The 27,067-nt window shown below is 30.4% G+C and overlaps 3 protein-coding genes across 15 annotated transcripts in view; all 3 read right to left on the bottom strand.

Annotated features, from left to right (window-relative positions):
* LOC129318254 (FH protein interacting protein FIP2-like) overlaps positions 1-17,349 on the bottom strand; it is a 97,078-nt gene extending 79,729 nt beyond the window's left edge. Inside the window, exons 1-17 of one of the 13 annotated variants that reach the window (XM_054962939.1) lie at positions 16,821-17,349; positions 16,054-16,096; positions 15,151-15,267; positions 14,811-14,894; positions 14,219-14,277; positions 14,053-14,126; positions 13,890-13,948; positions 12,117-12,176; positions 11,955-12,035; positions 11,777-11,860; positions 11,569-11,615; positions 11,404-11,477; positions 10,604-10,720; positions 10,425-10,507; positions 9,253-9,334; positions 9,055-9,151; positions 8,186-8,637 (exon numbers count right to left, since the gene is read on the bottom strand). In XM_054962939.1, coding sequence (XP_054818914.1) covers positions 10,674-10,720; positions 11,404-11,477; positions 11,569-11,615; positions 11,777-11,860; positions 11,955-12,035; positions 12,117-12,176; positions 13,890-13,948; positions 14,053-14,126; positions 14,219-14,277; positions 14,811-14,894; positions 15,151-15,267; positions 16,054-16,096; positions 16,821-17,320 — 1,329 coding nt within the window. In that variant the 5' untranslated portion in view covers positions 17,321-17,349 and the 3' untranslated portion in view covers positions 8,186-8,637; positions 9,055-9,151; positions 9,253-9,334; positions 10,425-10,507; positions 10,604-10,673. Of the gene's footprint in view, positions 1-8,185; positions 8,638-9,054; positions 9,335-10,424; positions 10,508-10,603; positions 10,721-11,403; positions 11,478-11,568; positions 11,861-11,954; positions 12,036-12,116; positions 12,177-13,889; positions 13,949-14,052; positions 14,127-14,218; positions 14,278-14,810; positions 14,895-15,150; positions 15,296-16,053; positions 16,097-16,820 lie in introns of those variants that run through there. The other 12 variants (XM_054962941.1, XM_054962938.1, XM_054962942.1 and 9 more) reach the window with 12 other exon arrangements.
* Positions 82-5,085, bottom strand: LOC129317427 (disease resistance protein RUN1-like). Its single transcript, XM_054961756.1, has 4 exons — positions 4,583-5,085; positions 2,173-3,283; positions 1,782-2,066; positions 82-1,686 (listed from the first exon to the last, which is right to left on the bottom strand). Exons 1-4 carry the CDS (start codon positions 5,083-5,085, stop codon positions 82-84), a joined length of 3,504 nt encoding a protein of 1,167 aa, XP_054817731.1.
* Positions 17,350-19,720: 2,371 nt separating the features above from the next.
* On the bottom strand, positions 19,721-26,561 carry LOC129317426 (triacylglycerol lipase 2-like). Its single transcript, XM_054961754.1, has 9 exons — positions 26,400-26,561; positions 25,865-25,972; positions 25,598-25,738; positions 23,760-23,870; positions 23,272-23,415; positions 23,120-23,160; positions 21,320-21,399; positions 21,085-21,180; positions 19,721-20,077 (listed from the first exon to the last, which is right to left on the bottom strand). The coding sequence occupies exons 1-9, from the start codon at positions 26,559-26,561 to the stop codon at positions 19,755-19,757; spliced, it is 1,206 nt and encodes a 401-aa protein (XP_054817729.1). The 3' UTR covers positions 19,721-19,754.
* Positions 26,562-27,067: the final 506 nt, after the last annotated feature.

Raw genomic sequence — 27,067 nt, 5'->3', positions numbered from 1 at the left:
GAACAATTTCAATGTAAATGGAAAAGAAAAAACAAGATAAAGGAAGATGTTAAGTCACCGATAATAACTTGTGCCAATTCTTTATGGCATTTGGTGTTGCATGCACTCTTCAATTTCTTCCTTACTTGCTACACGCCATCCGCACTTTCTTATTAACTCTACCTTTTCACTTCTATCATTAGCAAGTGACGATTCCCAAGTTGTTTGAAATTGTATCTCAACTTGGTTATTGAAAGCATTTTTCACATAAGAGGGAGGCACAACAGAAAAATACAAATGAGGGTTTTTGGCTTCCGAATCATGTAACCCAAATCCAATGCTGTTGCAAAGAATTGAAAAGTAACCTTTTAGGTTCATTGGCCTTTTCGGGGCCACATTTTGTATCACAACACAAACAAAAATTCTATAGCTTTCACTTGAACCATAAAAATGAGAAGTGTCTACTTTTATTGAGATGCAACTTTTTTCATCGTCAAGAAAATCAAAGTCTTGATTATAAAACCAAGGTGGAATTTCACTCCCTGGAGCAAAAAACCAAGGTCTTGAATCTTGTACTTTATTATTATAAGATGATAAAAGAAATCTACATAGCAAATATGGAGATGATAAGATTCTCATTGATGGATGACAACAAACTGCATCAAGAAATTCAATATTGGGTGGAACATCTGGCAATGATAAAAGCCTTTTGCAATCAACCAGGTAAAGATCTCGTAGAGCCTGGAGCTTAGAGATGAAAGTAGATGGTAGATTAGTAAAATTGTTCCCTGATAGATATAATACTTCCAAGGATGATAAGGGACTAAGATCATTAGGAATTGAACCATCATAAAGATTACAATTTGCCAAACATAAACTTCTCAATGAGGACAAACTTGAGAATGAAGGTGGAAGAACGTAACTTCCAGAAGGTAGGTTGCTGAAATCATTTTCACTAAGATCAAGACACTCCAAAGATGGTAAGCAACCAAGATCATTTGGAATTGATCTGACACTTAGATTACAATTTCTTAACTTCAATTCCCTCAATGAGGATAAGCCAGAGAAAGAAGGAGGCAATGTCAACCTCAAGGGAGCCTTATAACTATTGAACCCAAAGACCCTTAGAATTGGAGAAAGTAAGCTCAGTGAAGAGTCTAGTACAATTCCATTGCATCCATTTGCATTTAGTTTCTTCAAGCATTTTAGGCCAAGAATGGATGAAGGTATTTCTTTTACAGAAGATTTACTGACATCAAGCTCCTCTATACTTCCAATTTCATCCAAATTTTCTGGTAATGATGAAAATTTTGTGCAACCAGATATATCAAGAGTTTTGAGAGATTTTAGGTTATCAATAGTGCTTGGAAGACATAAAAGATTTTGGCAATCCTTCAACTTCAGAATTAACAAATTTTTCATATTTTCTCCAAACTCAGGAAGCCTTTTAAATTTGTAGCAACTAGAAAGAACCAATTTTCTTAGAGAAACCATTTCCAACCTACAAGGAAGTGTTTTTAGATTTTTACAACCTTCTAAATTCACTTCAATAATTTTCTTATGATGTCCAAGTGATGGATGCACCTCAACAAGTTTAGTGCAACCTTTAAGAGCTAGTTGCTCCAAATTTGGTAGCAATGAAAAATTAGGAGTTTGAATTAAATCTTTCGAATGGCTCAAATCAATGATCTTTAACTTCCCTGACATCTGGTTCAAACAAGGCATAGAACATATTAGATTTTGCAAATATATATAGAAATAATAATTTTGATTGATATGGTAATTAAAGAAAATGTTCATACCTGGGTTTCATTCCAAAGTTTTGTGATTTTACTATTATGCATTTTGATCTGAACGAGCTCATTTGGTTGAACACCAAGTGGGAGGGATTTTAATGGATATTTCTCCCAGTCAAGAATTTTTAATGAACTCGAAAAACATTCAAGTCCCAAGGGGAGGCACACATCACATGATTTGATGCTAAGTATTCTAAGATTATACATCATTAAGAATACTTCAGGACCCCATCTTGTTTCAAGTTGCTTAGACAATGATTCAAGATGTATAATCTCAATCAAGCTAGTTCCCTGATAAAAAAATGATCAATTAAGTAATTATGAATAAGCTTACTAATCAAAACATATTTTACAAAGTTATAATAATAATACAGTAACTAGAATTGAAGGAACTTGCCTTATTTTTGGTCAGTACATGAATAATATCCTCTATTGACCATAACCGACTACGTCTACTAGCATCACTTGGTGATTCCTCTGAAACAATACTTTTCCCCATTTCTTGTACCATATCATGCATACCCAAATACCATTTATTATGATAGTCTTGATATTCAAATAACAAGCATTTCTCCACAAGTTTTCGTATTCCAATTATTGGATGAAAACCACAAATGTCTAATACGTGTATCACTTTATCTTTTTGCATTCCTTTGAAAAAGCATGCAATATCTAAAAATATCTTTTTCTCCAAATGATCTAATGCATCATAACTTATTTGGAGTTTCTTCAAAATGTCATTTGGAGGAACTTCCTTTATTTTCTCCAAAGCATCTTTCCACTCAAGTATACTTTCTCCATAAAGATAGCATCCCAATACTTCAAGAGTCAAAGGAAGGCCTGCAGCAAACTTAACCACACTTCCAGACAACTCTATATAGTCTTCTATTGGTTTGTCCCTTTTAAAAGCCTTTTGGCAAAACAATTGAAGAGATTCCTCATCATTCAATAATTTTGCCTCATACATGTCAAATTCTCCATGTGTTTTCAATAGCTGCATATTCCTAGTTGTGACTATTACTCTACTTCCTGGACCCAACCAAGTTTGCTTTATGGCAAGGTATTCAAGTTGGCTCATGTCACTTACATCATCAAGTACTATCAAAACCTTTTGGTTGCATAGAACACTTATCATTTTCTTCATTCCATCATATGCATCATTGAATTCTATGCCCTTCAGCTTCCTATTATGTGAAAGAAATTTTCTCTGCAAGGGAACTAGTCCTTCCTTTTCACAAACATCCTTAACATTAGCTAAAAAGTAACAAAGATCAAACTGATTATAGTTTGTCTCATAGATAAATCTTGCAAGAGATGTTTTTCCTATACCGCCCATCCCCCAAATTCCTAATAGGCGAATATCATTAAGTCCTATCTTTAAAATTGAATCAACTTCTTTTATCTTTGACTCCATTCCAACAAATTTGTTGATTTTATGACATGGCAGGATACGCTGTAGTTTTGTCCATACACCAGCAACAATTTCTTCGATGAATTTTGTTTCAAGCCTACATGAAAGAGAAGATAAAGAAAAAGAGGTTAATTAGTATTCTTAAATTTTGTAAAATAAAAAAAACTAAAAAATAATAAACTAGACTATAGTGAAAAAGGGAAACAAAACATACAACAACAAAGTTATATGTTAAATTTCACTTAATGATTATTACTTATAAAGCATATTATCTCTTTTAACGTTTAATTAAATTAAATTTGGTATGTATGTTTCAAAAATCTTTGACAGAGTTTATCTTTTTCTGCTGGTAAAATTATTCTCGACATGCATATTTTTTTGAAATATAACTTTTATGGCATTAAAAATAGAAAAATTAAAATCATAAACTCATTTAATATTTTTACTGTCATACTAAAATTATTAGAAATATCAAAATAGTAGTATATAAAAAAAATAAAAAATGTTAGTACAAATCTGCCCTCAATAAACGTTAGTACAAATCTGCCCTTAATGTTTCCTGCTAAATGCATCCCATATCTTAAAGTATTTTTGGGATCAATTCCATCCCAACATTTTTCAAAATGGTACAATGTCACCCTGCCATTAAGTTTGATCTGATGGATTGTTAGTTTGACCATTAATCCTAATTTTGGCAAGCGCATGGCATATTTTTAAAAACAAAAATAAAAAATAAAAAAGACCCAAACCCAGATGAAAATCATCAATGATTATGATTATTCTAAGTTTATCATCTTTGAACGGATGTTAACCTTCAAAAATCTAGGCTCCACCTTCTAAAACAGATGCTATGCTAGCTCATACTGGTAGCAACATGAGGACAAGGAGTAAGAAGAAGAGGAGGAGGAGGTGAGGATTTGTAAATAAGATTAGAGTTTGGATCATGAACAAGATCTAGGTTTGGAAGGGGGAAGTGGAAGGGGTAGAGGGGAGATGTGTAATTACATGTGGAGGGCTGGAGCCTAATGTGGCAAGCCATCTAGATAGTTCATGGTCAAAATTCTTGACTTAATGATCAACATGGTCAAACCCTAACGATAGGGCAAAGTTGTACCAATTTGAAAAATGTTTAGGGAGACATTGCACCAAGAAAATCTTGGGGATATCAGGCGCGCCTGTGTGAAAACTTTGAGGGTAGTTTGGCACTTTAACCTTAAATTTTAATATATATATATATATATATATATATATATCAAATGTAGGCAGATCAGATCGATCATGTTTTTAAAACAAGAAGAGTGGGTATGAATTCAGCTAAATTTGAAGGTTGCCTAACCAAAATAATTTTTGAGAGATCTAAAAATCCCCTAAATTGAATGACATATGGAAAACTTACTGATCGTTAGAGTGATAGCCAGCTAAATTTGCAACATCTTTCAAGGTATTTCTCCATCTTTGTACCTTCCCTTCTTCACGAAATCTCTCATTGTGCTTTTGAAAAGCATATGCAAATGCTCCCCTTTGATGTCGAACATCAGATGGGTCTACATTATAGAACACAGGAAAAACTTCCCTACCCAGTGATTCCCTAGATTCAAGAACCTTTTGGAGTTCATCCAAACACCAACTTGAAGAAGCATAATTCTGAGAAAGAATAACAATGGAGATGAGAGAATCCTCGATTGCTTGAAGGAGTTGAAAGGAAATAACATCTCCTCTTCGAAGCTCATTATCTATGAAGGTTATGATACTCTTGTGTTGAAGAGCAGCATATAAATGAGCTGTGAAGCCTTTTCGGGTGTCTTCCCCTCTGAAACTCAAGAAAACATGATACTTCCATGGTGGGATTCTCGAGCTCATGGAAGACGAGCAATAGGCAGCTTCAACATTAGCATCCATCGAAAAAAGGCTTGTGGGTTTTGTCAGAAAAGAAAGGAATGAAGGCTTGAACGATGAAGAAAAGAGGTAGATCTTCAGCCAATTAAGCTTGCATGTAGATCTAACTTGGTTGGGTCAGTCAACGATGAAAGAGGCTATACAAGGTCAAGGAAAGTTGGTAGAAACGTTTTAAGAAAGTAATAGGTTTTGCTGGATTAAGAAAGTATTAGGTTGCCTATTCTTTTCCTTTTGCTTTTGTTAGAGGAGAAACTGAATCACCATAACAGACAAAACGAAGCAGGGTGAAAAAATATTGAGCTCAAGTGGAAGTAATAGTAATGATGATGATGGTGTCCATGAATGTGGCGGAGCCATGGGTTATGTTCTTAAAGTTATTTGTATATTTTTCTTACATTTGTTTTTAAAATTTGAAAGACGTAGGATGTAAGGCAAAAATAATTTATTAACAACGAATTTTTTAAGAAAATTTTTATGCCATTGAATTTTTTAAGAAAGTAATGAATAGTAATAGAAATAAAATAATATGGACGGTCCAATATCTGGAAGTTCTTGGATAATATAGTGTAAATCGAAGATGTCTTGGGAGACTTGGGTTTCATGAACATATCGTCATATGACATCATCTTGTTCATCTCTTGGGAAACCCATAATCTCCAAGATCGCTTGACATTTATTTAAAAATATAAAATATTCAGAGGTTGTTCACAAAATATTTCCCAATTCTATTTATATATCACTTTTAATTATCTCATCAAAACCAATTAGGGGTAGGTAATTCATTGATCCTGTTTAAAAAGGAAATAAATTTCTTAATTTATACTTATTAAATGTATTATCTTTTTTTTTAAAAAAATTCTCCCTCTTGTAATTTTTTACTCTCTATTCATTTAAAATTATGAAAGGGTTGAATTAGAAGAAAATAATTAAAAATCAACTTTTTCATACCCCATAACTAGTAAAATGACTCTGAATTTTTTTAAAATAGTGATTTATAAATACGCCATGAATTATAAACAAAAACGTTGTCAATATTGTCAAACCAAACTACTCATTATAAATAGATGATATATATATATATATATATATTTACCGGAGATGATATACATGTTATCCTGTGAATCGCAAAATAAGTCGTTCTCGGAGAGGAATTGCTAAGAACACAAATGTAAATACAATCTTTTTCCTTTGTTTTACTGGACCGCATAAACGTCTCCAGACTCAAGAGGGAAGTCCAAATTAATTAGCAAGTGTGAACTTTAGCAACAAGAAAAAACAACTGTCAACAAGGAAGCGTATTTTTTGAGAGGGTCTAAGGAGAAAAAAACTCGGTTCTTGATTAATATGCAAAGGACTGAATAAAAAAAATGTCAGAAGAAGCGTGTGGACAATGTCAGATTACTTACTGACTCGGCTTTGCTCCTCAGATGCCCCCCTCCTCGAAGTTCCGCCGTCCAAATTTAATATTTTATTATTTTATTTTTATTAAAATATAAAATTATAAAAATTATAAAAATTAATAAATCTGGTTATCAATTTGGACAGTATAAATTTAATATTTAATTTTTTTATAATTTTTATAAATTAATTATTCAGATGTACAATTTAGAAGTAAAATATTTAACTTGTAATTTTTTAAAAAATAATTTTTAAAAATTTTTGTTAGTAACTATCTTCATTATCTAGAATATATCTAGATAGTCAATTTATAAAAAAATTTAATATTAAATTTGGACCATTCATATTAAATTTGTACTGTTCAAAGTATATCTCTTTAGATAGTTAATGTATAAAAAAATTTAAATATTAAATTTAAACTATTCAGATTGGTGATCATATTTATTAAAATTTTTTACAAGTTTTTATTATAATAAAAATGAAAAATGAAAAATTAAATTTGAACCGTTCAAATTTGACTGTAGGTGCAGCAAAGCCGATTTCATGAGATTAAACCGCTTCTTTGTAAGAAATTTCCTAATAGTCATATTTGGGAAAAATATCATCTAAGGCCTCCTATAATATTTTAATATTAACGAAGGACCATAAAAATCTGAAATATCACGCGCAGTCAGACGTACATATATGAAAATATAAGATTAGGGGGAACTAAATTACCCCAATAGCATTTTACAAGTCTTGCTTTGATATAAACAAAGCATTTGACTATTAACAAGTTACCATACATAACTAACAAATAGACATTCATTTATGAACGAGTTACAAAAACTTAAAGGCCTAGTTTATTATTTAGAGTCAAATGGTAACTTGTCAATGGTCAAATGCTTTATTGTTTATATGAAAGTAAGATGTGTAAAATTAGACTAGGCCTATTAGTTCTTGTAACTTATTCATGAATGAATGTCTACTTATTAATTATGAATGATAATATAATGATCCTAAATTTTAAATTAAATAAAAAATTATATATAAATATATAATTTTATATAAATTATAGCTTAATATTTAGGAATTAAGGCTTATGAAATGCGAGTTTATCTCATATTTTATGCTAGTCATACCATTGGTACCAGGGTGTGACAATTCACACCACGGTTTTTGGAGATCATTTCAATAATAATAATAATAATAATATAGAGAATGTGATACGCCATTGGGTTTTGTTATTAATTAACACGCAAAGGACAGGAAAAAATGTCAAAGGAAGTGTCTTTATAAAAAAAAAAAAAACTAGATTCTCTATCCCTGTAATGCACGGGAGTACTAATTAAGTCACAAGTAATGATGATACTGATATCTAGTAAATTAAAAAATGTTAGCACCCATATACTATTATGACACGAGTAAAAACGTTTCATAGTATTCATGCTTAAGTAATTTGTCATACTATTAGAACATTATTCTTATTAGATTAATTTCTCCCACAACATAAGTGTCTACCTCAGTAAATTTATATAATCAAAACTCATACTTGAATGCTCAATGATGTTGTTGCAATATAATCATAGTAACCATACTTGATCATGAATCAACTAAATTATGGCTAAATGACCATTAAATAACCATAGTGTTTAATCACAAACAGAAAAAGTATAACCCAGACAGAATGCTCGCATATAAAATATAGCCATTATAGCTAGCATGCACGTAAAGAAGAAAAAGAAAGCTCACTATAGTAAGTCAGAGCAATCATTCAGAGCAACCTGGCCATGAACCATCCCCTTGACAAGATTAGGACTTGTCATGAGAGATTAAGAACATGGATAGAGAAACTAATAAATGTGTGGATTGGTTTGCCTAACAATCTTCTGATGATAATTTTAATACTACAACTTTTGATGAACCACCATCTGAGTGCAAAAATTATACTACAACTTTTAATTACAACTTCTTGTAGTTGAAAAAAAGGAAAAAAAAAAAAAGCTCACTAAAAAAAAAAAAAAAACTAGATTCTACATCCCGCAATGCACGGGAGTACTAATTAAGACACAAGTAACGATAATGTCCCATTCCACACGCAACCAGGTGGCAACAGAGATCCTCACTGGTCTGTCATTTTGCAGAAGAGCAATGAAGAGGGTGCCGTATAATTGTTACCTAAAATAAAAACAAAAAATGATTCCAAAATTACAAGATTCTAGTTCTAGACCAAAAATAAACATCCAGTTACAGCAGTGTGAGTAAAATACTAGTGATAAAGCTTTTTGTCTGACTATAGGATCCCAAATGGGATTTGCATCAGATAAGTGGTTTAAGTTCACTTATTACTTTATGTGGCACGATAACAATAGTTTGATTTAATCGAACAACAGTCAAATATTTTATCATATAATATTCATAAAGTATCAAATCTAAAATGTTTGGAGGAAACAAAATAAGTGAGAAGTGTTCTAATTGTGAAGATTGTTTTGAATTTTTGGAGAGAAATATATCTTGATAGTTTTCAAATATTGATGAAATCTAATGATTATAATTGAGACTATATCATTGATTGAGTGTAATTAGGTTGCTCACCCAATCCTAATACATTAGAAAGCTTAACATACTCTGCATTTTTTTCTCTACACTTCCGGTCCTTTTCCACTCCATAACTGCAATTTTTGTTGAAAATCTAGACAAAAAATGTAATAAAGAATTCTTTGATAAATCATTTTCTTCTTCAATTTCCAAGAAATAGATAAAAATTCTGTAAAAATAAGACAATTTATATACTTGCATTGCATGCGAGGGAAAATTCTCTGATATGATTGAAACCATAGTCTCCTCAACAGATTTGTCCGTAATCGCTTACTGACTGGTAATATTAAGTGTCAGGAAAATATATCCATAAAATCAAACCCACAAAAAATATAGGAATTTAAAAAGGGCACTTCGCGATATCAACCAAAGAATTGAATCTTTCAAATTGTACCAGGAAAAAACAAACACTATTATGGTCTCTAAAGTATTGTCATTGTCATGTTTGAGCATAGTTAAAAGCATCTTAATAATTAAAATTTAGTTTAAAACAAAAATGATTGAGGAATAAAATTAAAATGTTATTTATTTTGTGATAGTCCAACTATATATATATATATATGGGAGTAGAAATGAAAGGTAAATTTGCTAGTGTAAGTGTGGCGCTTGATCTCAACAACAAACTTCATTCCAGATTTATTATCAGAAAGCAAATCTTCAATCAGGAACATTCTTTATTAGATTTCGGTTTTCATTCAAGCATGTATAATTAATAGTCTGGTGATAAACCTTTAGATCACATTTGGTTACTAGAAACGAATGAAATGTAATAGATTGAAAAAATTAACACAAAAATTTGAGTGACTAAATTTATAAGTACTGATTTGAATGACTAACTGGGGAAAATTTGAACGGTCGAAAACACATTCTTCAACATTAACATCCTGACAAATAAACTTGGGATGGTTGTTAAACTATAAGAAATATCAAGATATTTCTCAATCTATATATGTGTCTCATAACATCAAGTAACAATAGATATGAAGAGAATAAGAGCATTTTTTTTTTCTTAAAACAATTCTGCTGGGTAATTTTTTAGAACAAGTTTTGGAGATAAAAAATGGAAAAAATATATTTGAATCATTATTTAAAAAAACATCTAAAATGGTGAAATAAAAGGTGAAAGAATTATTTTATTAATATAATTGTCATTAATTAAATAATCATGTTTTCGGCCTTTTTTCTTATTTTGCAGAAAAAATAACAAAATATTCTAGTTTTTTAGTTCTTCAGAATAATTTTTACTTTTTTTATTTTTCAAAATAGATAGCAAAAAGCATATTTACAAACATGTTTTTTTTCAAAACAAAATTATTCTAAAAACAAATAATCAAACAAGTCCTAAGTATTTTGAGAATTTTACTTACCAAAAATTTTGTGCAATCTAGGTTTGTTTGCACCATTCTAACACTTTAAAACGAGCATAGCTGAAATCCATGAATGGAAAACTCTGAAAGTCCACAATTGAGTGCGTTATAGTTTGAATATATTGCCATAAATATTAAAAAAATCTTTGTAGAATTAAAAAAAAAAAACAATACATTACCTTACCAGATAGGTCAAGGTCAAACAGAAAATTTACCCCTTGAGGATGTCCCACACCCTTGATAACTTCTTCATGTTTCAACTTTCGAAGTACAAATGGTATTTGACTGATCTGCCCCTGAATTGTTCGAATACTTAGTTTATAACTGATCGATGTGCGAAATTAATTAGGCAAAATAGGAGAATGGTCACTACTCATTAAATACTTAGTTTTTAACAATTTGAATTAACATGCAATGTTAAATATTCCACTACTTATTGCCCTTGTCCTTGTCTTCTTTTATTTTTGAATGGTCACTCCATGTTCTTTACAGTTATATATGATATATCATTGTTCTAGTAAATTCAGCATTTCAAATGACTTTTATGCACTATGACGCAGAGCTTTGATCAGTTTAATTATTTAGTCTCAAAGTGCAAGAGTACATTCTTTGTCACTCCTTTTTGTTGGAAGCGAAGAGACATATTTTGTTCAGCTAATGATCAAGCATTACCCTCTTATTTAGAATGGGAAAAAATAAGGAAAGAAAATCAGGAAAAAAAAGTGGAAGAAAAATATATTTTTCTTTACTAGCATGAAGTTTTAGTTTTCCCTCTAGGGAAAAATTAGGGGAAAATATTATTTTCTCTAGTTTTCTCTTCTAATTTTCCATCCTCCCTGTTTTCTTTCCATTCCAAACAAAGCCTAAAAGAAGTTTATATGATCATGAGTTGAGCCTATGAAATCCAAGCTAAGTCCACCATATATATTTGTCACTTATATTTGATAGACAAAATCATTGAAAACATACATCAACATACCATTTAGATTTGCATGCTCAAGGATGGCAAATTTTAATGAAGCTCCATGTAGATTTGCCTTGTTAAATTCACATCTTTCCATGGTCAAATAAAGCAAGTTAATTATCATATCCGAGGCCTGAGACACTAGTGCAACTATAAAACAAGTGTCTGCAAGCAACTTACCGACGCAAATTTGCAAAGTCAAAGATGGAGCCCTTGGCATTAACATGCTATCAAATACGATAGGTTTTAGGTTAAATAACATGAGAATAAAGGAAACTTGTATGTAATGTCGCATTGAACTAAAAGTATCGATATGTAGACACACACATATTTCACAAGTAGAATATTAAATGGTCATATGTAGCAACTACCATTCAAGAATAATTACCCGGAACTTTCCACATAAAAGGTTTGCACGTAAAAATGAGACATGTTCAAGACATGCAAAGTTGAAATTCACATCACGTAAATCCTGAAATTCCACACAATCAATGTCATCACTAGGAATGTATAAGCAAGTATCTAATATTCTTCTTCTTTCATTAATTATTAGCTAATCAACTTACCATATCTGAAAGGTTAACATATGGAAGATTGGCTCCTTCAAGATTTGCAGCCTTCAAGTTAGGATTGTACAACTTTGCACCCTGGCACTCCATCAAACTAAGTCTATAGGATACCCAAGAAATTTTTCATCATTCAAATATTTTAAAACAATAATACTTTACCTCTAAATTAGCTCCTTTTAGGATGGCTCCTTCTAAATTGACATCACTAAGAACTGCATTCTGAGCAGATGAAAGTATAATAATAACATATTAGTAAACACTTATATCTTTCACAGATGAAATCATTCTAAGTTTTATTTTAAGTATTTAGTTGACATTAATCCATTCAAACCCAGTACATCATGTTTAAGCGATTATAGCCCTTTTTGATTAGGGACAACGCTTGTCGATTGCCCCATAATGGGTTCAAACAAAAATACCCAGTGGATGGGTATTCATAAGGCTCATTTGGTTAAGGTAGATTCTGCGGGTGACTGGTTTGCATGGGAAAAAATTGTGTTAAGGACAAGATTGATTGGGCTTTTTCTAATAGCAGTTGGCCTTCCCAAACTTTAAAGTTTTCCATTTAATTTGGCGTTGCTCTGTTCATTGGTCGCTTTTTCTTAGAGATTTTTCAAGTACTGCCCCCACCCTAAAATAAGAGTGTTCAAATGTTAAGCTCCTTGGCCCCTTGAATATGATTTTCTAAGAGATCCTATAACTGGAATGACAATGTCAATAACTTTGCGAATCAAGCTCTGGTTTGGGGCATAAACAGGGTTGAGAATGTTCACTACGACATTTTTTTTTCTTTAGGCAACAGTTTTCTTTACAACAATTTTAAAAGTGTTTTCCTAATGTGGGCATAAGCAACGGTTTTCATATCTTTCTATTGATTACTACTTTAAGCAACAAATATTTGGCTACATTTGAAAATTGTTTCTTAAAGTAGAATAAACAACAATTTTCAAGTTGGAAGAGTGATTAAAATCACCCCTTCCTTTCAATAGGTTCAAGGGTCAAATCTTAGATGGAAAAGAAATATTAAATTTTGGGTATATAACAATTTTGAAATAATTCTTAAATCTTGCCTATTGATAAAAACATTTCGAAACTATTGTTTATAGTTAGATAGTAAGTATAGCATATTCTCATAGTTTAGGCAACAGTTTTAATGAAATGCCACCATAGAGTGAGCAAACTATTGCTACAGACTTTTTTAGTTATGCTACGTTCGGCAACAATTAAGAGTAACAATTTTCATAGTTTTTACTACATTTTTTAAATATCCTAAAGGGAAAAAATGTTGTAGTGATATTCCATACAAGAAATGGAGTCTACTCAAGATGCTAGCTGCATGTATTGATAATTCTAGAAAACAGAGAGACAACCAATATTTGCAACTACTTGAGAGGGCGCTCTGGAAAGAATACAACAAATAATAACTTTCCATACAAATGTCAAGATGAGGATGAGAAGAAATAGAATTGAGGCCCTAAAAAATGATCCTGATGAGTGGGTGGACAACCAACATGAATTGCAATGCATGCTTGGCAACTACTTTTAAAATAAATTGTCCCAATATCCGCCTGCTATATTTACTTGGCATTGCTAGAGGATTAAAGATTTGTTGGGAAAGAGGGTTTCAAAAGGTTGAAGTTTTCTCTGATTGTGCTGAAGCGATCAACATTCTCAAAAGGAAATCTCGACTCCATGTCATCCTTATATCCACATTGTCTTGTATATATTCTACTAATCTCCTTTATCTAGAGAATTAAACAATCTTTGATCAATCTCCACCTTTTCTCCAAGAGGTGGCGAATGATGAAAGATTAACCCTCTCTTGTTTTTCTATTTCGTGATGGTTGTACTTTAGATTATGTGATTATTAGATTATAGTTTTCACTCAAAAAAATTAATCAAGTATATACAATTAATGATCTGGTGGTGAACCTTAAGAATTGCAGAAGTCAGGACTGCTCCAACTAAGGAACATTTTATCAAGCAAGCATCTGCATTAGTGCAAAGGAATAGTTCTTAGCATCAGTAGTATAGTTCTCACTGTCACATATGTATTTACGGAGATGTAAAAACTATAATGTAGAGTTTAACGTGCCTTCTAGTGTTGAGTTCTGAAGAGCAGCATTATTCAGTGAAACTCTACGAAAAGTGGCTCGATTAAATTGACATCTTTACACAGGCAAGGGCAAGATGGATAAGGTAAGAGACTAGTAAAATCGATCATGATGAAAATTTTGGAAGTATTCATCTGAATCACTTACCGAGGGAAATTTGAGCAGTCGAAAATGCATTCTTCAACATTAACATCCTGACAAATAAACTTGGGATGGTAGTTAATTCTTAAACTATAAGAAAGATATTTCTTAATATATATCTGTGTGTGTATCTCATAACATCAAGTAACAATAGATATGGAGAGAATAAGAGCTTGTTTGATCTATTTTCTGTTTTTATGTTCTTAAAACAATTATGTAGAGTAATTTTTTTGAACAAGTTTTGAAAACAAAAAAAATGAAAAAAATATGTTTGAATCATTATTTTTAAAAAAATATAAAGTGGTGAAAGAATTTTTTTAAAAAAATTATTATTTTATTGACATAATTGTCATTAATGAAATCATTATGTTTCTTGCATTTTCTCTTATTCTGCAGAGCAAAAAATAACAAAATAGCAACAAAATATTCTATTTTTTTTAATTTTTCAGAATAATTTTTAAATTTTTATTTTTCAAAATAGATATAGCAGAAAACATATTTACAAACATGCTTTTTTTTATGTTTTGTTTTTCAAAAGAAAACTCTTCTAAAAAAAAATAATCAAACAGGTTCTAAGTATTTTGAGAATTTTACTTACCAAAAATTTTGTGCAATCTAGGTTTGTTTGCACCATTCTAACATCTTTAAAACCAGCATAGCTGAAATCCATGAATGGCAAACTCTGAAACTCCATAATTGAGTGGGTTATAGCTTGAGTATATTGCAATAGAAAGGGAAGATATATCAATTGTGTGTTTTACCTATTATCACCATAATATTAATCGACATTATTAGGGACAAAAATATCCTGACACACCTCTTATATTTATGAACGAAATAAACTTCTATAAAACATCCTATATATAAAGACCTAGAAGGGAGTATGTTGCAAGTACAAAAATTCTTTGTCAAATTAGAAATGAAAAATAAGATATTACCTTACCAGAGAGGTCAAGGTCAAACAGAAAATTTATCGCTTGAGGATGTCCCACCCCCTTGATAACTTCTTCATGTTTCAACTTTCGAAGTACAAATGGTATTTGACTGATCTGCCCCTGAATTTTTCGAATACGTAGTTTATAACTGATCAATATGCGAAATTAATTAGGCAAAATAGGAGAATTGTTTTATTTTTAACTGTCCACTCATATTCATTTTAGTGTTGAACTTCGAAAGCCATATCTTAATTTAAAAAAAAAAAAACTTAGTTGGGTCTGCCACCAATTAAGCTGCAGTAAAATTATTTAAAAAATAATAATAATAAACACTTGACTATCTCTTTGAAGTTGGGGTATATCATTTGATTGGATTAGTCTCCAAAATTAGACAAGTAAAAGGGGCAAAATAAGAATCTAAGGCAAGGAATCAAGTATTCAAGTCTTGCTTGAAAGATTTGATCAAAACTAAATCTTGAGATGGGAAGTGAATGTGATAGTTCAAAATTGATATATAAAAATTAAGATAAATAATGAACAAAGTACATGCACGCGAACTAAGTTTGTCCCACTTGCTTTGGCCCTTTTTGGGTTACTATTATTGAATGAGAGGTCAAGGCGTTGTTTTATTTTGTTCTATTTTTTATTTTTTAAAATCATTTTGTAAATCACTTTTTCAAAATTATTTTTTAAAACAAAAAAAAGAAAAACTGTTTTAAAATAAAAAAATCAATCAATAGTGGGGGTTGCTGGTGATTAATTGTATTGACCTATGATAATAGTTGATCATAGTTGACCATAGTTTTCCAAGGGTCAAATATAATGAGTTCCTTTCTTTTGGTCAACAAAACTGCACGTTAAAATAGATAATATAATACTACGAGCAATAATGCCGTATAATCTTACCCATACTCCTGTAACGATTTTTCTAATGTTGTTCTCTTTATTCCTACAAGGATGAAATTTAGGAATTATGTAATACTTGCATATATGAAATTCGGAGAAATATTATATATGTCCGAACAAAATTGAAGAAGAGGAAGGCATAAAAAAATACCCAATTTTTTATTGAATTAATCAAAGGTTGTTACAATAAAAAAAATCCTACATATAGGGCTATTTATAGAATCCTAGTTGAATAAAAAAAATTCAAACGCTAATCCTAATCCTAAAATATAAACTGTATAATCTGGATAAGCAGAGATCATGAAGAGATAATCTAGATATACATAGATGTCCAATTTTTTTTTTGAAATAATGCAAAATATTGAGAGATAATATACAAAGCCAATAAATTAAATAAATCAAGGAGATATTATTATTAGATGACTAAAAAGAGGGAGATATTATGATTCCATTGAAAAATATTGTTTCCCAAGTCAATTGCTAAAATTCCCCCTTCCAATGAATGCATGAAACAGCACTTCAAATAATGAATATTAATTGGATTTTGAAACGGCAAAAACAAAAAAAAAACAAAACAAAAAACCCTTTACTATCAAAATTGAAAATATCATATATTTCCCAAAAAAATTCTAGAATTTTTTCTATTTTCTTAGGATGGCATTCATTTTTCAGTTTATTTTTTTTTTTAAAGAAAAACAACACTACAACATTGCTGAGGTAATTAATCAGAGAAGGCATATATAATCAAGCAAAGAAATTGAACTTACCCATCAATCCAATGATAGCCACTTATATTTGCCACTTCTTTCAAGTCATTTCTCCATTTTTGCACCTGTTCTTGAGTAAATATCTCACAATGTTGTTGAAACGCAGCAGCAAAAGTTCCTCTTTGATGTCGTACATCAGATGGATCTATGTTATAGAACACTGGGAAAACGAATCGGCTCCAAGCCTTTTTACAGTCAACAATCTTTGAGAGCTCATCCAAACACCAAGTTGAAGCAGCGTAATCCTTAGAGAATATGATAATGGCACAGAGAGACTCTTCAATTGCTTGAATCAGTTCTGGGCTGATATCTTTCCCTTTCCTTATATCATAATCTATGAAAGTTCTGATACACCTTTCTTTCAGAGCATTGTGTAACTCAGCTGTGAAGTCTCTGCGTGTGTCTTCTCCTCTGAAACTCAAGAAGACATGATACTTCCATGGTGGGATTGTTAAGTTCGTTGAAGTAGAGACACAGGCTAATTCATTGCTAGTCGCCATTGTGACAAGTTCGAGTTGATTAATTTTCTCAGAGAAACACAGGCTTGAAATACTAATCCAAGAGGCAGTTTCAACATGTTTTAAATTAGATCAGAGTACTACGTCTCAGGGAAAAACAATTATGGTCAACATGGTTTGGTGAAGTGGGGACCAGCCCACGTAGACAACCGTGTTGACCATCATTGTTTTTGACTGAACTAGAGTACTACGTTTCATCATGAGTGCATTACCCTTTCTATTTTACTTTAATTATATATACCTTCATTCTATTTTTGAAACATGTACACCCTTAATATGATTAGTTTAAAAACATAAACATCACTTCTATTTTTAATATTTTATTTCCATACCTCTAACAGTTAGCTGACTGTTAAGTGATATATGTTGAACAAAAATCCTCCTTCTATAAATATAAATCATTCAAATTACCCAAAAATATTAATGCATATATTTTTTACTTTTTCTTTATATTTTAATTTTTTTAGTTATGTAAATGTATTTAATTTTAAAAAATTTAGATACATAAATTGGAAAAATAATATTCAAACACATAGGTAAAAAATTTAATGAGATAAGGATTTAATATGATAAATTACTCTATATAATTTATGTTTATTTTTCTTTTAGTTTCATTAATTTTAACACAAAATTTTTAAATTATTTATTTAAATATTAACATACTTAATTATTTAAAGGTTTTTAAAGGGGTGTGGGGGGGGGGGGACTAAGCCATAAGATTATTACAAGGGCAAACTAATATTCAGTAGATAGGATAGGATTAGTTTTTCACTTTTTCTGTTGTGCTTTTCCTGCTCTTTATTCGTTTGTATTTAGTTTACATTCAGTTGGATATAATTACAAATAATTAAGTATTTTAAAATATTTAACTGAATATTACTAACAGTATTAATTAGACTAAAATATAAGTTTTAAAAATAGAATGGAGATCTTTATAATTTTAATAAAATAGAAGGAAACTCACTATATTTTACTCTAATAATAATAATAATAATCGGGTGGTGGAAACCAACGTTTACCTCATATTTTAATGAATAAAAAATAATTTTAAATTTAATAAATTATCTGCTTGCGTCTGTCCTCTCTCTCTATATATAACTTATAATGATAATATACTTTTATATTTCTTTTGCAAGTGGGAGATGTTGACATTCTATGACTGTCCTAAATTTTCATTTGAAAAAAAGTTCGACCTAATAAAATTATTATTTGTTTTCTTGGCCCGGGAACAAGTCACTTATCCGCATCACAACTTTGACCGTTAGAAATGGCTCCTCTTTCTTCGCCTCCTCTTCTTACTTTTAACCATTAGATCAAAATTTTGGATGATCATTTTTCTCAAAATATTTTATTTTATTTTCCTTTAACTGTATTTTTTAACTGTTCTTATTAAATTTTAAGAGTTGAACTTTATTATTTATATCTTTTATAATTTTATATTTTAATAATAATTTTATAGGAAATCAAATATAAACTATCTAAATCTTGATCTAATGGCTTAATTCAAGAGCTCGGATTGGAGTCTCACATGAATGCAAAAGGCATCTTTGAGCTAAACCTAATTAATTAGGTTCAACAATGCTTAGATCTGAAAAACTCATATACATATACATATATATATATATATATATAAAGAAAAATATTTACAGTTACATTAAGTTCAAGAGTATGTGCGTGCACATTTTTTATTTGGTTCTTTAAAACTTTGATTATATATGAAATACTATGTGTTTTTCTTGTAGAAGTTTCTCACGGATTACAGCTAAGACAGAATTTCTCTCAAATTTTCTTACTGAATTTATCTTTAAAAGGAATTCTCACAATTTTTTTCCATAGAAAAAGCATCAGATGAGCGAATATTTTGCTAGAAAGTTAAGAGAATCTTCCCACCTGATGGCTACAAACTCGCCACAGAACACTCTAATTTTCTCCTAGAAGAAAATTTAGTAGTGAGAACCAGCCCAGATTATTATTAAGAAAAAAGGCTCATGCTTTTTTTCAAACAAAATCATAATATAAATCTTATAGATCATTCTCCAATAAAATAAAAACCCTAAATGTAATTAATCCTATATCCCATTATCACCATTCACTAGATCATCCTTTCCTTTCTAAATGGAACACAATGCTCTCATGAATCTCATCTCATTGTCCTCACAGACTTCAAGCCATTGATTAAACTATACCCATCTATATGGTATCCTTGATTGGCCCCATCTTTGGAAATTATTGGCTCTTGAATTTATTTAATCAAGTATGATTTCATTTGATATATAAATCTTGAAGTATACAAGACTAATTGTATGATACTGTAATACACAATAAGTGTATTTTATTTTGATAATAATAAGTGTAATTTATTCTGGGTACAACACTTTTGAATCATAGGTAGTGTGTATAGCAGTTTAATACTCAATTAAGTACGCTTGAAGAAGTCCAACACTGGCTCGTAAACAACTTCTTTCGCATTGGAAGCCATAATGAAATCAAGATGACCATATTCTTCACTATAAACCACCTCAAGCTTGCCTTTATCATGATCTTTGAGATCGTTATTAATCAAAAACTCCACGTCTTTCACGTCTGCTAAGATATCATTCTTTCCATAGCAGAGGAAAAGAGGAAAGTCTTTTGGGATGCTAGCCATGTTATATTGGGGAGGGTTCAATTGTCCATAGTGTTGCATGTTTTGTATAGGATTTCCGTAGTCATACTTCGCTATCTTTCTTGTGCTGACCACTGCTCAAAATCACAGTTACTATAATAAAAACAATGATAATAAATTATTTTTTGGGCTCAAACACCATTTTTTTCCTAAATTCTTTTCAGGAGCATTAGATGCTTTATACAGGACGATGGGGCAATATTCCCCCTAAACAATTTATTTTCAAGAGCAGAATCGCTCTTCAATCAGAGACTCGTCATCTTCTCTATTATTTGCTTACATGGAATAGTTGTAGTGCCTATACATAATGATAGCAAGGTATTTTGATACATTTTGCCACCATTTTGTTGCATAAACATAGCACAATTCCTGCCATTGTCAGCCCCTTTGGCCCACGTCAAATGAACAAAATTGGTCAGAATGCCTTGTTGTCACTTTACGTGAGCCCCACAACTATTCCATGCCAGCAAATAATAGAAAAGGTAACAAGTCTTAGATAAAAGGGCTATTTTGCTCTTGAAAAAGTTATTTCGGGGGGATATTTCCTCACCTTTCAATATAGGGTGTCCAACATTCTTTAAAGAAAAAGTTTAGAGAGAAAAATGGTCTTTAACTCTATATTATTTTTTTTTTTCTTTTGGTTGAAGTCATTCTGAAATAAAACCAACAATATATGAACACGTACAACTAGAGGGAAGTAAATAATTAGGCCTCCTTTTAAAGAAGTGTTACTAATAATCATTCATTTCAAAACCTTGACAATGGCATAGCATATACTTCCTCATTTTAAAATTAGGATAAAATGGCAATTTGATCCTTAAACTATAGGCCAACTTGCCAAGGAGCATCTGAGACTCTAGAATATGACTTTTTGATGTATAATTTACACAATAAAATTACTAAAAGATGTATTCATGATAAAAATAATATCGAATCCTTTAATTGAGTGATGGTGTGTGTTTTTCTCTCAACAGCAAAAACAAAATTATGCTAATGTAATATTTCATGGGAATATCATAGGACCACACCCTAATTAATCAAGGGGTTGGATTTATAAAATTAAATAAAAAAAACAACTTACCTTGAGAAAAATGGATCAAGTTCTTAGTCGCTGTTGGTTGAGGCTCATGAAGAAGAAGGGTATCTATCGTCGTAAAACTGATGCAACAGCTTGGGCCTAATAAAATTTGAGAGCAATTTATAAAATAATTATGTATGTAGCAAAAGCAAATAAGTTGAGGGATAAAAAATATAAAACTGTCATAACCAATGTGCATATATAAGAACTTGAAGATATATTTTATTCTACAGTATACCTGTAAAAAGTTTCACAAGGTCTGAGCAATTGGTGCCTGAAGAATTGCAGATCGTTCCTATAAGCTGGCGAACTTCTTGACTGCTCAATGTTAATAATAAATTTAAAAGTTAATAAATAATTTTGTAGTTTCATTATGAATAACTTTGTTCTTAAATCACAAGGCAGTAGGTAGTAATAGTTTTTGAAAATGGGACAAAATATTTAATGTTTCATAGAGTTAGTGCTTCATGAATTTTGTCACTCATGATGGGATATAAATATCGACGACTAGCTAGAAAATGACCATATTTATATTATTCTAAAAGCTTTTTATCTATGATATATTGGACCAATTAACCAAGAGATGATCCTATGATTAATTCTTTTTTATTGTATAAGAAACTTTCCATTTGAACCAATTAATTAAGAGAAGTTGGAAGTATAAAATAAAGCACAGTGAGCTATGAATTTTTTGTGGGGTAGCATTTCATTTGGTACACAATACTTTTGACTTGGGAAAAGATTTAGGTTAATCACAATTTTTCCTTTTAAACTTTTTTTTAGAAGTATTAGATACCTTGTAGTGAAACGTAGGATAATATCCCTTCTAAACTAGTTTTCCAAGAGCAAAATCACTATTCCATTAGAGACCTGTCTTCTTCTTCATTATCTGCTAACATAGAATAGTTGTGGAGCTCATGCATAGTGACAATAATGCATTCTAACTCATTTTGTCATCATTTCATTGATAAAATAAAGCATGGTTTTGGCTACTGCCATTATTACTTCCAGCCCCTTTGGCTTGCAATAGATGCGTAAAATGGGTCAGAATGCCTTACTGTCATTGTGATTGGGTCCCACAACTATTCTTCATCAACAGATAACAAAGAAGATAATTTTGCTTCTAAAAAAAATTGTTTGCAAGGGATATTGGCCCACTCTTTAATATAAGATGTATAGCGCTCCTAAAAAAAAATAAAAGTTCATGGGGAAAAAATAGTCTTTAACCCAAAAATTGAATTATTTAATCGTATATGTTAAAGGGTTAAATAAAAAATTAGCTCCTAAGCTATAAATTCAAGAGCGCTTGAGATCCTAAACTTATTTTTTATATAATATTCCCCTTCAACTTTTGAAAAATGGTACAATCTAACTCTTACTGTTAACAAATGTTAACTTTGATGATTAGTTGATCAAAAAATAATAGGAAAAAGAAACCAAAAAATTGCAGTAATTTAAAGCCCCAAAAAATTACATAAAAGGATCAAGAAAATTTTATTGGTTCTTTTTTGTAATTTTAGACATCCTTTTTTTTATCATTTTTTTACTTAACTAATAATCAAAGTTAATTTTTATTAACTATAGAGAGCCAAATTACACCGTTTTAAAAGTTGAAAGAGAACATTATACCAAATATGAGTTTAGGATAAGGTATTAGACACTCTTGGGCCTATAATTTAGAGGCCAATTTTTTACCCTATATTTAATATATTTTTGTCCAATGAAATCAAAATAAGAAGATTTCAAAGTGCTAATAATATTAATAACCAAAGTTTATCATAGAATCCCTAAGATATAAAAATTTCAAATGTCTTGATTTTATTGGAAGCAAGTATTATATATATATATATATCAACCTTATTATTCCATCTATTTTTTTGGTAAAATATATTCCAACAATTTGTAATAACTTGCTTTCACATTTTAGAGGCATATAATCAACAAATGCTTCAAATTGCTTAGTTATCTCCTTGCTTTCTAAATGTGATACCAAATAGTAAAGTTAAGTAGCATTGTTTTTTAAATTTATATTGCTTACCTCTTGGGGATGAACTCACCGAGCTTTAACCAATATAGAGCCTACAATAACAATGAAAAGGAAAAACAAAATCGTCAAGTTAATTAATCGCTTATTAATTATATAAATGAAATTCTATATATGAACAAAAAAATATATGGGAAGTGTGTAACAGTAGCTAGAAGGGAGCGAGCAGCCAATTGAATTGCAGGCGAAGGAATGTTATTGAGATGAGCAATTGGGGCAAATAAAGCAGCAGATCTGATCATGTTCAACAAGTTCTTCTGGGAAAATGCAGCCAAAGCTATTAAAGTCCCCTGAAATATATAATTTGAAATTAATTAAAGCTATATTCAATATATATATATATATATATATATGGATGGTTGCACATGTATCAGGTCATATTCAATTTCAAAGGAAAAAATCATCAATAAGAATTATTTATTTTAGGTGTCATGTACATGCATACTGAAATTTTCTTTAAAAAAATCAATACAATATGTTAAGTTATCCATGTACAAAATCAAGATATATTATATTAAATATATTTCGATCGTCATCTTGTTTTAGTTTTACTTCATTGATGTTTATTTCATGTGTTCAAAAGAGCAAACATTAAAATTAAGAGCAAAAGAATTATTGAAATACTAATTATTACCTGGGAATGTCCGGCATAGTACAATTTCTGCCCAGTATGATTGTAGACATATTGAACTAAAGCATGAAGATCATAAGAGGACAATTCATCCCATGACCACTCCCAATAGGCCTGGATTTTTTTTTAATTTTAAGGGAAAAACCAAATAAGTAGTACGTTAATAAAATATGAGTCCCTGAAAAGCTTATATTAAATTAAGATGGAATGACAAGTTGAGACCCAAAGTTGAATTTAATTTCAGTTTGGAACTAAAACATTCTAGAGTTTTGATAAATGACCAAGTCATTTGTAATTTGAGACTAATATTAGAAAGTCAACATTTGACATTAAAGAACCAAAGGTCAATGAATAATTTGACATTGATATATATTGCAAAATTTGACATTAGATGCCCACATTTACCCTCCATTAATTGATATGGGAAGAAAATAGAAATGAGAAAAAAAAAATTAATGGTATGTTTGGATTGATGAGGATTTGGATTTGTAATTGGACCAAAGCTCTCATTTGGATGTACAAGAATTTATGGATTTGGATTTAATTTAATTCCAAATCTATTTCTCATTATAATTTTTTATAATTTTAAATTCCCTCTACACCATAGTCATTTCAAATTTCAATCATTTCAAACATTTTGTTCTTTTTATGCTTTTACTATTAATACCTTTATGACTCTGAATCTTTTCTCATATTTTGTTATTTTTTGTTATCAATTGAAAAATGGATGTAAACTCAACTACTTCAAATTTTTCATTTTCATTTCGAATTTCAACTCATATGACATCTCTTTTTCATTTGAATTTTTTTAAACTACCTAAATAAAATAGTTTAAATACATGAATTTGAATTGTAGAATTTAAATTAAAATCCACCAACTCGAACATTACCCAAGAGGGGGAAAAATAAAAGAACAAGACATTTGTTTCTCTATAGTATAAATTTTTTATTTAGTTTGTCCCTTCTCTTCGGAAAAAATTAGACAAAAATAAGGGTGGGAAATTTATTTATTTTTTCTTTAGTTTTCTCTCCTAATTTTCTCTCATGCATATTTCTTTCTCATTCCAAATAAAGCTTTAATGCACGACCATACCTAAAACAAAATTATTTTCAATAGGACATCTTTACACAGTGACAAAGTATTCTAAAACTTAACACTAATATTCTAAAATTTGACAATTACACAACTTTATACATAATATCATTGTGAAAATTTGAAATATCAGTAAATTTCATTATAACGATGACAAATTATTCAACAACCTTTGGCTTTTTAATGAAATTTCAGAATCTGAGTTCTACACTAAAATCAATCAAAATTCATCTCTTAATCTCAAAATGTTATTCTCCATTAAATTAACTTAGGAAAAAATAAGTATAAATAATCATATATATATATATATATATATAAAAGGTTAAGGTTTCTTTTTATCCCTGAATTATTTTCATAGGAGTACATAGTGTTTTAAACTCTTTGTCGTAACAAAGTTGTCCTTAAAATATTTAAATCATAATAATATTGCCCCTGGTGTTAAAAGAGCCAATGTTAACCCATTAAATTTGCTGGCTTAGACTTAACGTTCAAGGCAACATTGCCATGATTTAATTATTTTCAAGGCAACATTGCTAAGATTTAATTACTTCAAGAGCAACATTACAACAGGTTGAATTGAACTTATTTTCGAGCCAGTAAAATTAACCGTCAATGTTTGCCAATTTAATTAATTTAAAAGCAACATTACTACGATTTAATTACTTCAAAGACAACATTGCTATGATAAAGAGTTTAGGACATTAGTGCTACATGACATTTGGGGGGGTGTTTGTATTATAGAAGGTACCTTATCACTAGTTGAAAGAGATGTGTGGCCATTACTATATTTGGTACCACGAGTATTGCCAAGCCACACATCATATCCATTGTCTGCTAAGATAAAAGGCAATGATTTATTATAAGGCGCGAGCACCCACGTTATAGCATCCTAAAAACCACAAAACACAACATAACGATCCAAGTAAGGGACGATATGATGGTGATACTTGCTACGTGAATCAAACAAGACATTATATTTTTTTTATTCAAGAAAAAAAGGAAAAGAAAAACTTACAGCAAGGACACCATGCTGTAACAGAACAGGTGGCTTGTCTCCTTTTGAACCAGATTGCCCCACCACAATCCTCTGCATGCTCAGGATATATCCGTCCTCTGTGGTAACCTGAATCACGCCAATCATGTTCGTGTATTAGTAATGTTTGGTCTTGTTTAATTTCACGAGGAATACTATAGCTCACTATTTACCTAATTCACACAATCCAAGAAAATCAATTAAAAGTATCTCGTCTTTCTATAGATACCCTTCAATTATACCCGAGAATGCTTAACTATGATCTAGTCAGATAATTATATAAAAAAAATGCATCAAATTCTAAATCATTTCTCTTAACCCCTCTCTAAATCATAATTACTCAACAATGTCTATACCAAGTGTAGCAGTATTAGAAAAAATACTAATTGCTATACAGATTCTAATGAGATATATAAATATATAGAAACGATAAAAAAGCTTCTAGAATACTGTATAACTTGCAAATAACGCTGTCAAGAGAAAAATTTGTAAATAGAAAAAGAGGTAATATATAAACCTTATGTTCTTGGCATGGGTAGCCTTGTGTCTCTATCATTGATTTGCAGATACCATCACTAGAGCTTGAGGCAAATGCATACAGTGATCTTCGTCCTGGTGCTTCTGACAGGCCAAGTAAAACTATAAAAAGCAAAGCAAATAATATATTACTGCGAGGCATATTTTTTCTAAATGGTGGTGATGTCCTACGATGCAAACACTGGAAGATAGTGCAGCCTTTTATAGTTCAAGCATGCACATCGTCATGGGCAATATTGTTGATCTATTTCTATCAACAATAATTAAGTTGCAGCAATTTTCAACAGTGTGATGATATTGGTTCATTAATTAGGTTGTTCATTTAACACAATCACTACTTCATTGAAAATGTTTATCCAAAAACTAAAACTAACATATATTTATCCAAAACCAAGGATATTGCCGAGAAAACATTGTGGATAGAGGTATTTGAGACAGATGATCAAGAATTTGTATTTAAATAATGGTATTTGTGTAAAAAAAATTTGGATAATTTTCTGACAATCAACTAATTTTAATTAGCTTTCTTGATTTATGTGAATAGTCAAAGGTGACTTATAAATATCATGGAAGGAGTATTTTGCAACGCATATATTATTCAGTAATTGCGATAACATATTCAGTAATTGTTTGTGGCCATTTGAATTT

This window comes from Prosopis cineraria, unplaced genomic scaffold, assembly GCF_029017545.1.
Source record: "Prosopis cineraria cultivar Desert tree isolate PC_DT_omini unplaced genomic scaffold, ASM2901754v1 PC8, whole genome shotgun sequence".
Taxonomy (NCBI): Eukaryota; Viridiplantae; Streptophyta; class Magnoliopsida; order Fabales; family Fabaceae; genus Prosopis; species Prosopis cineraria.
This window is presented reverse-complemented; position numbering and strand designations above follow the sequence as displayed.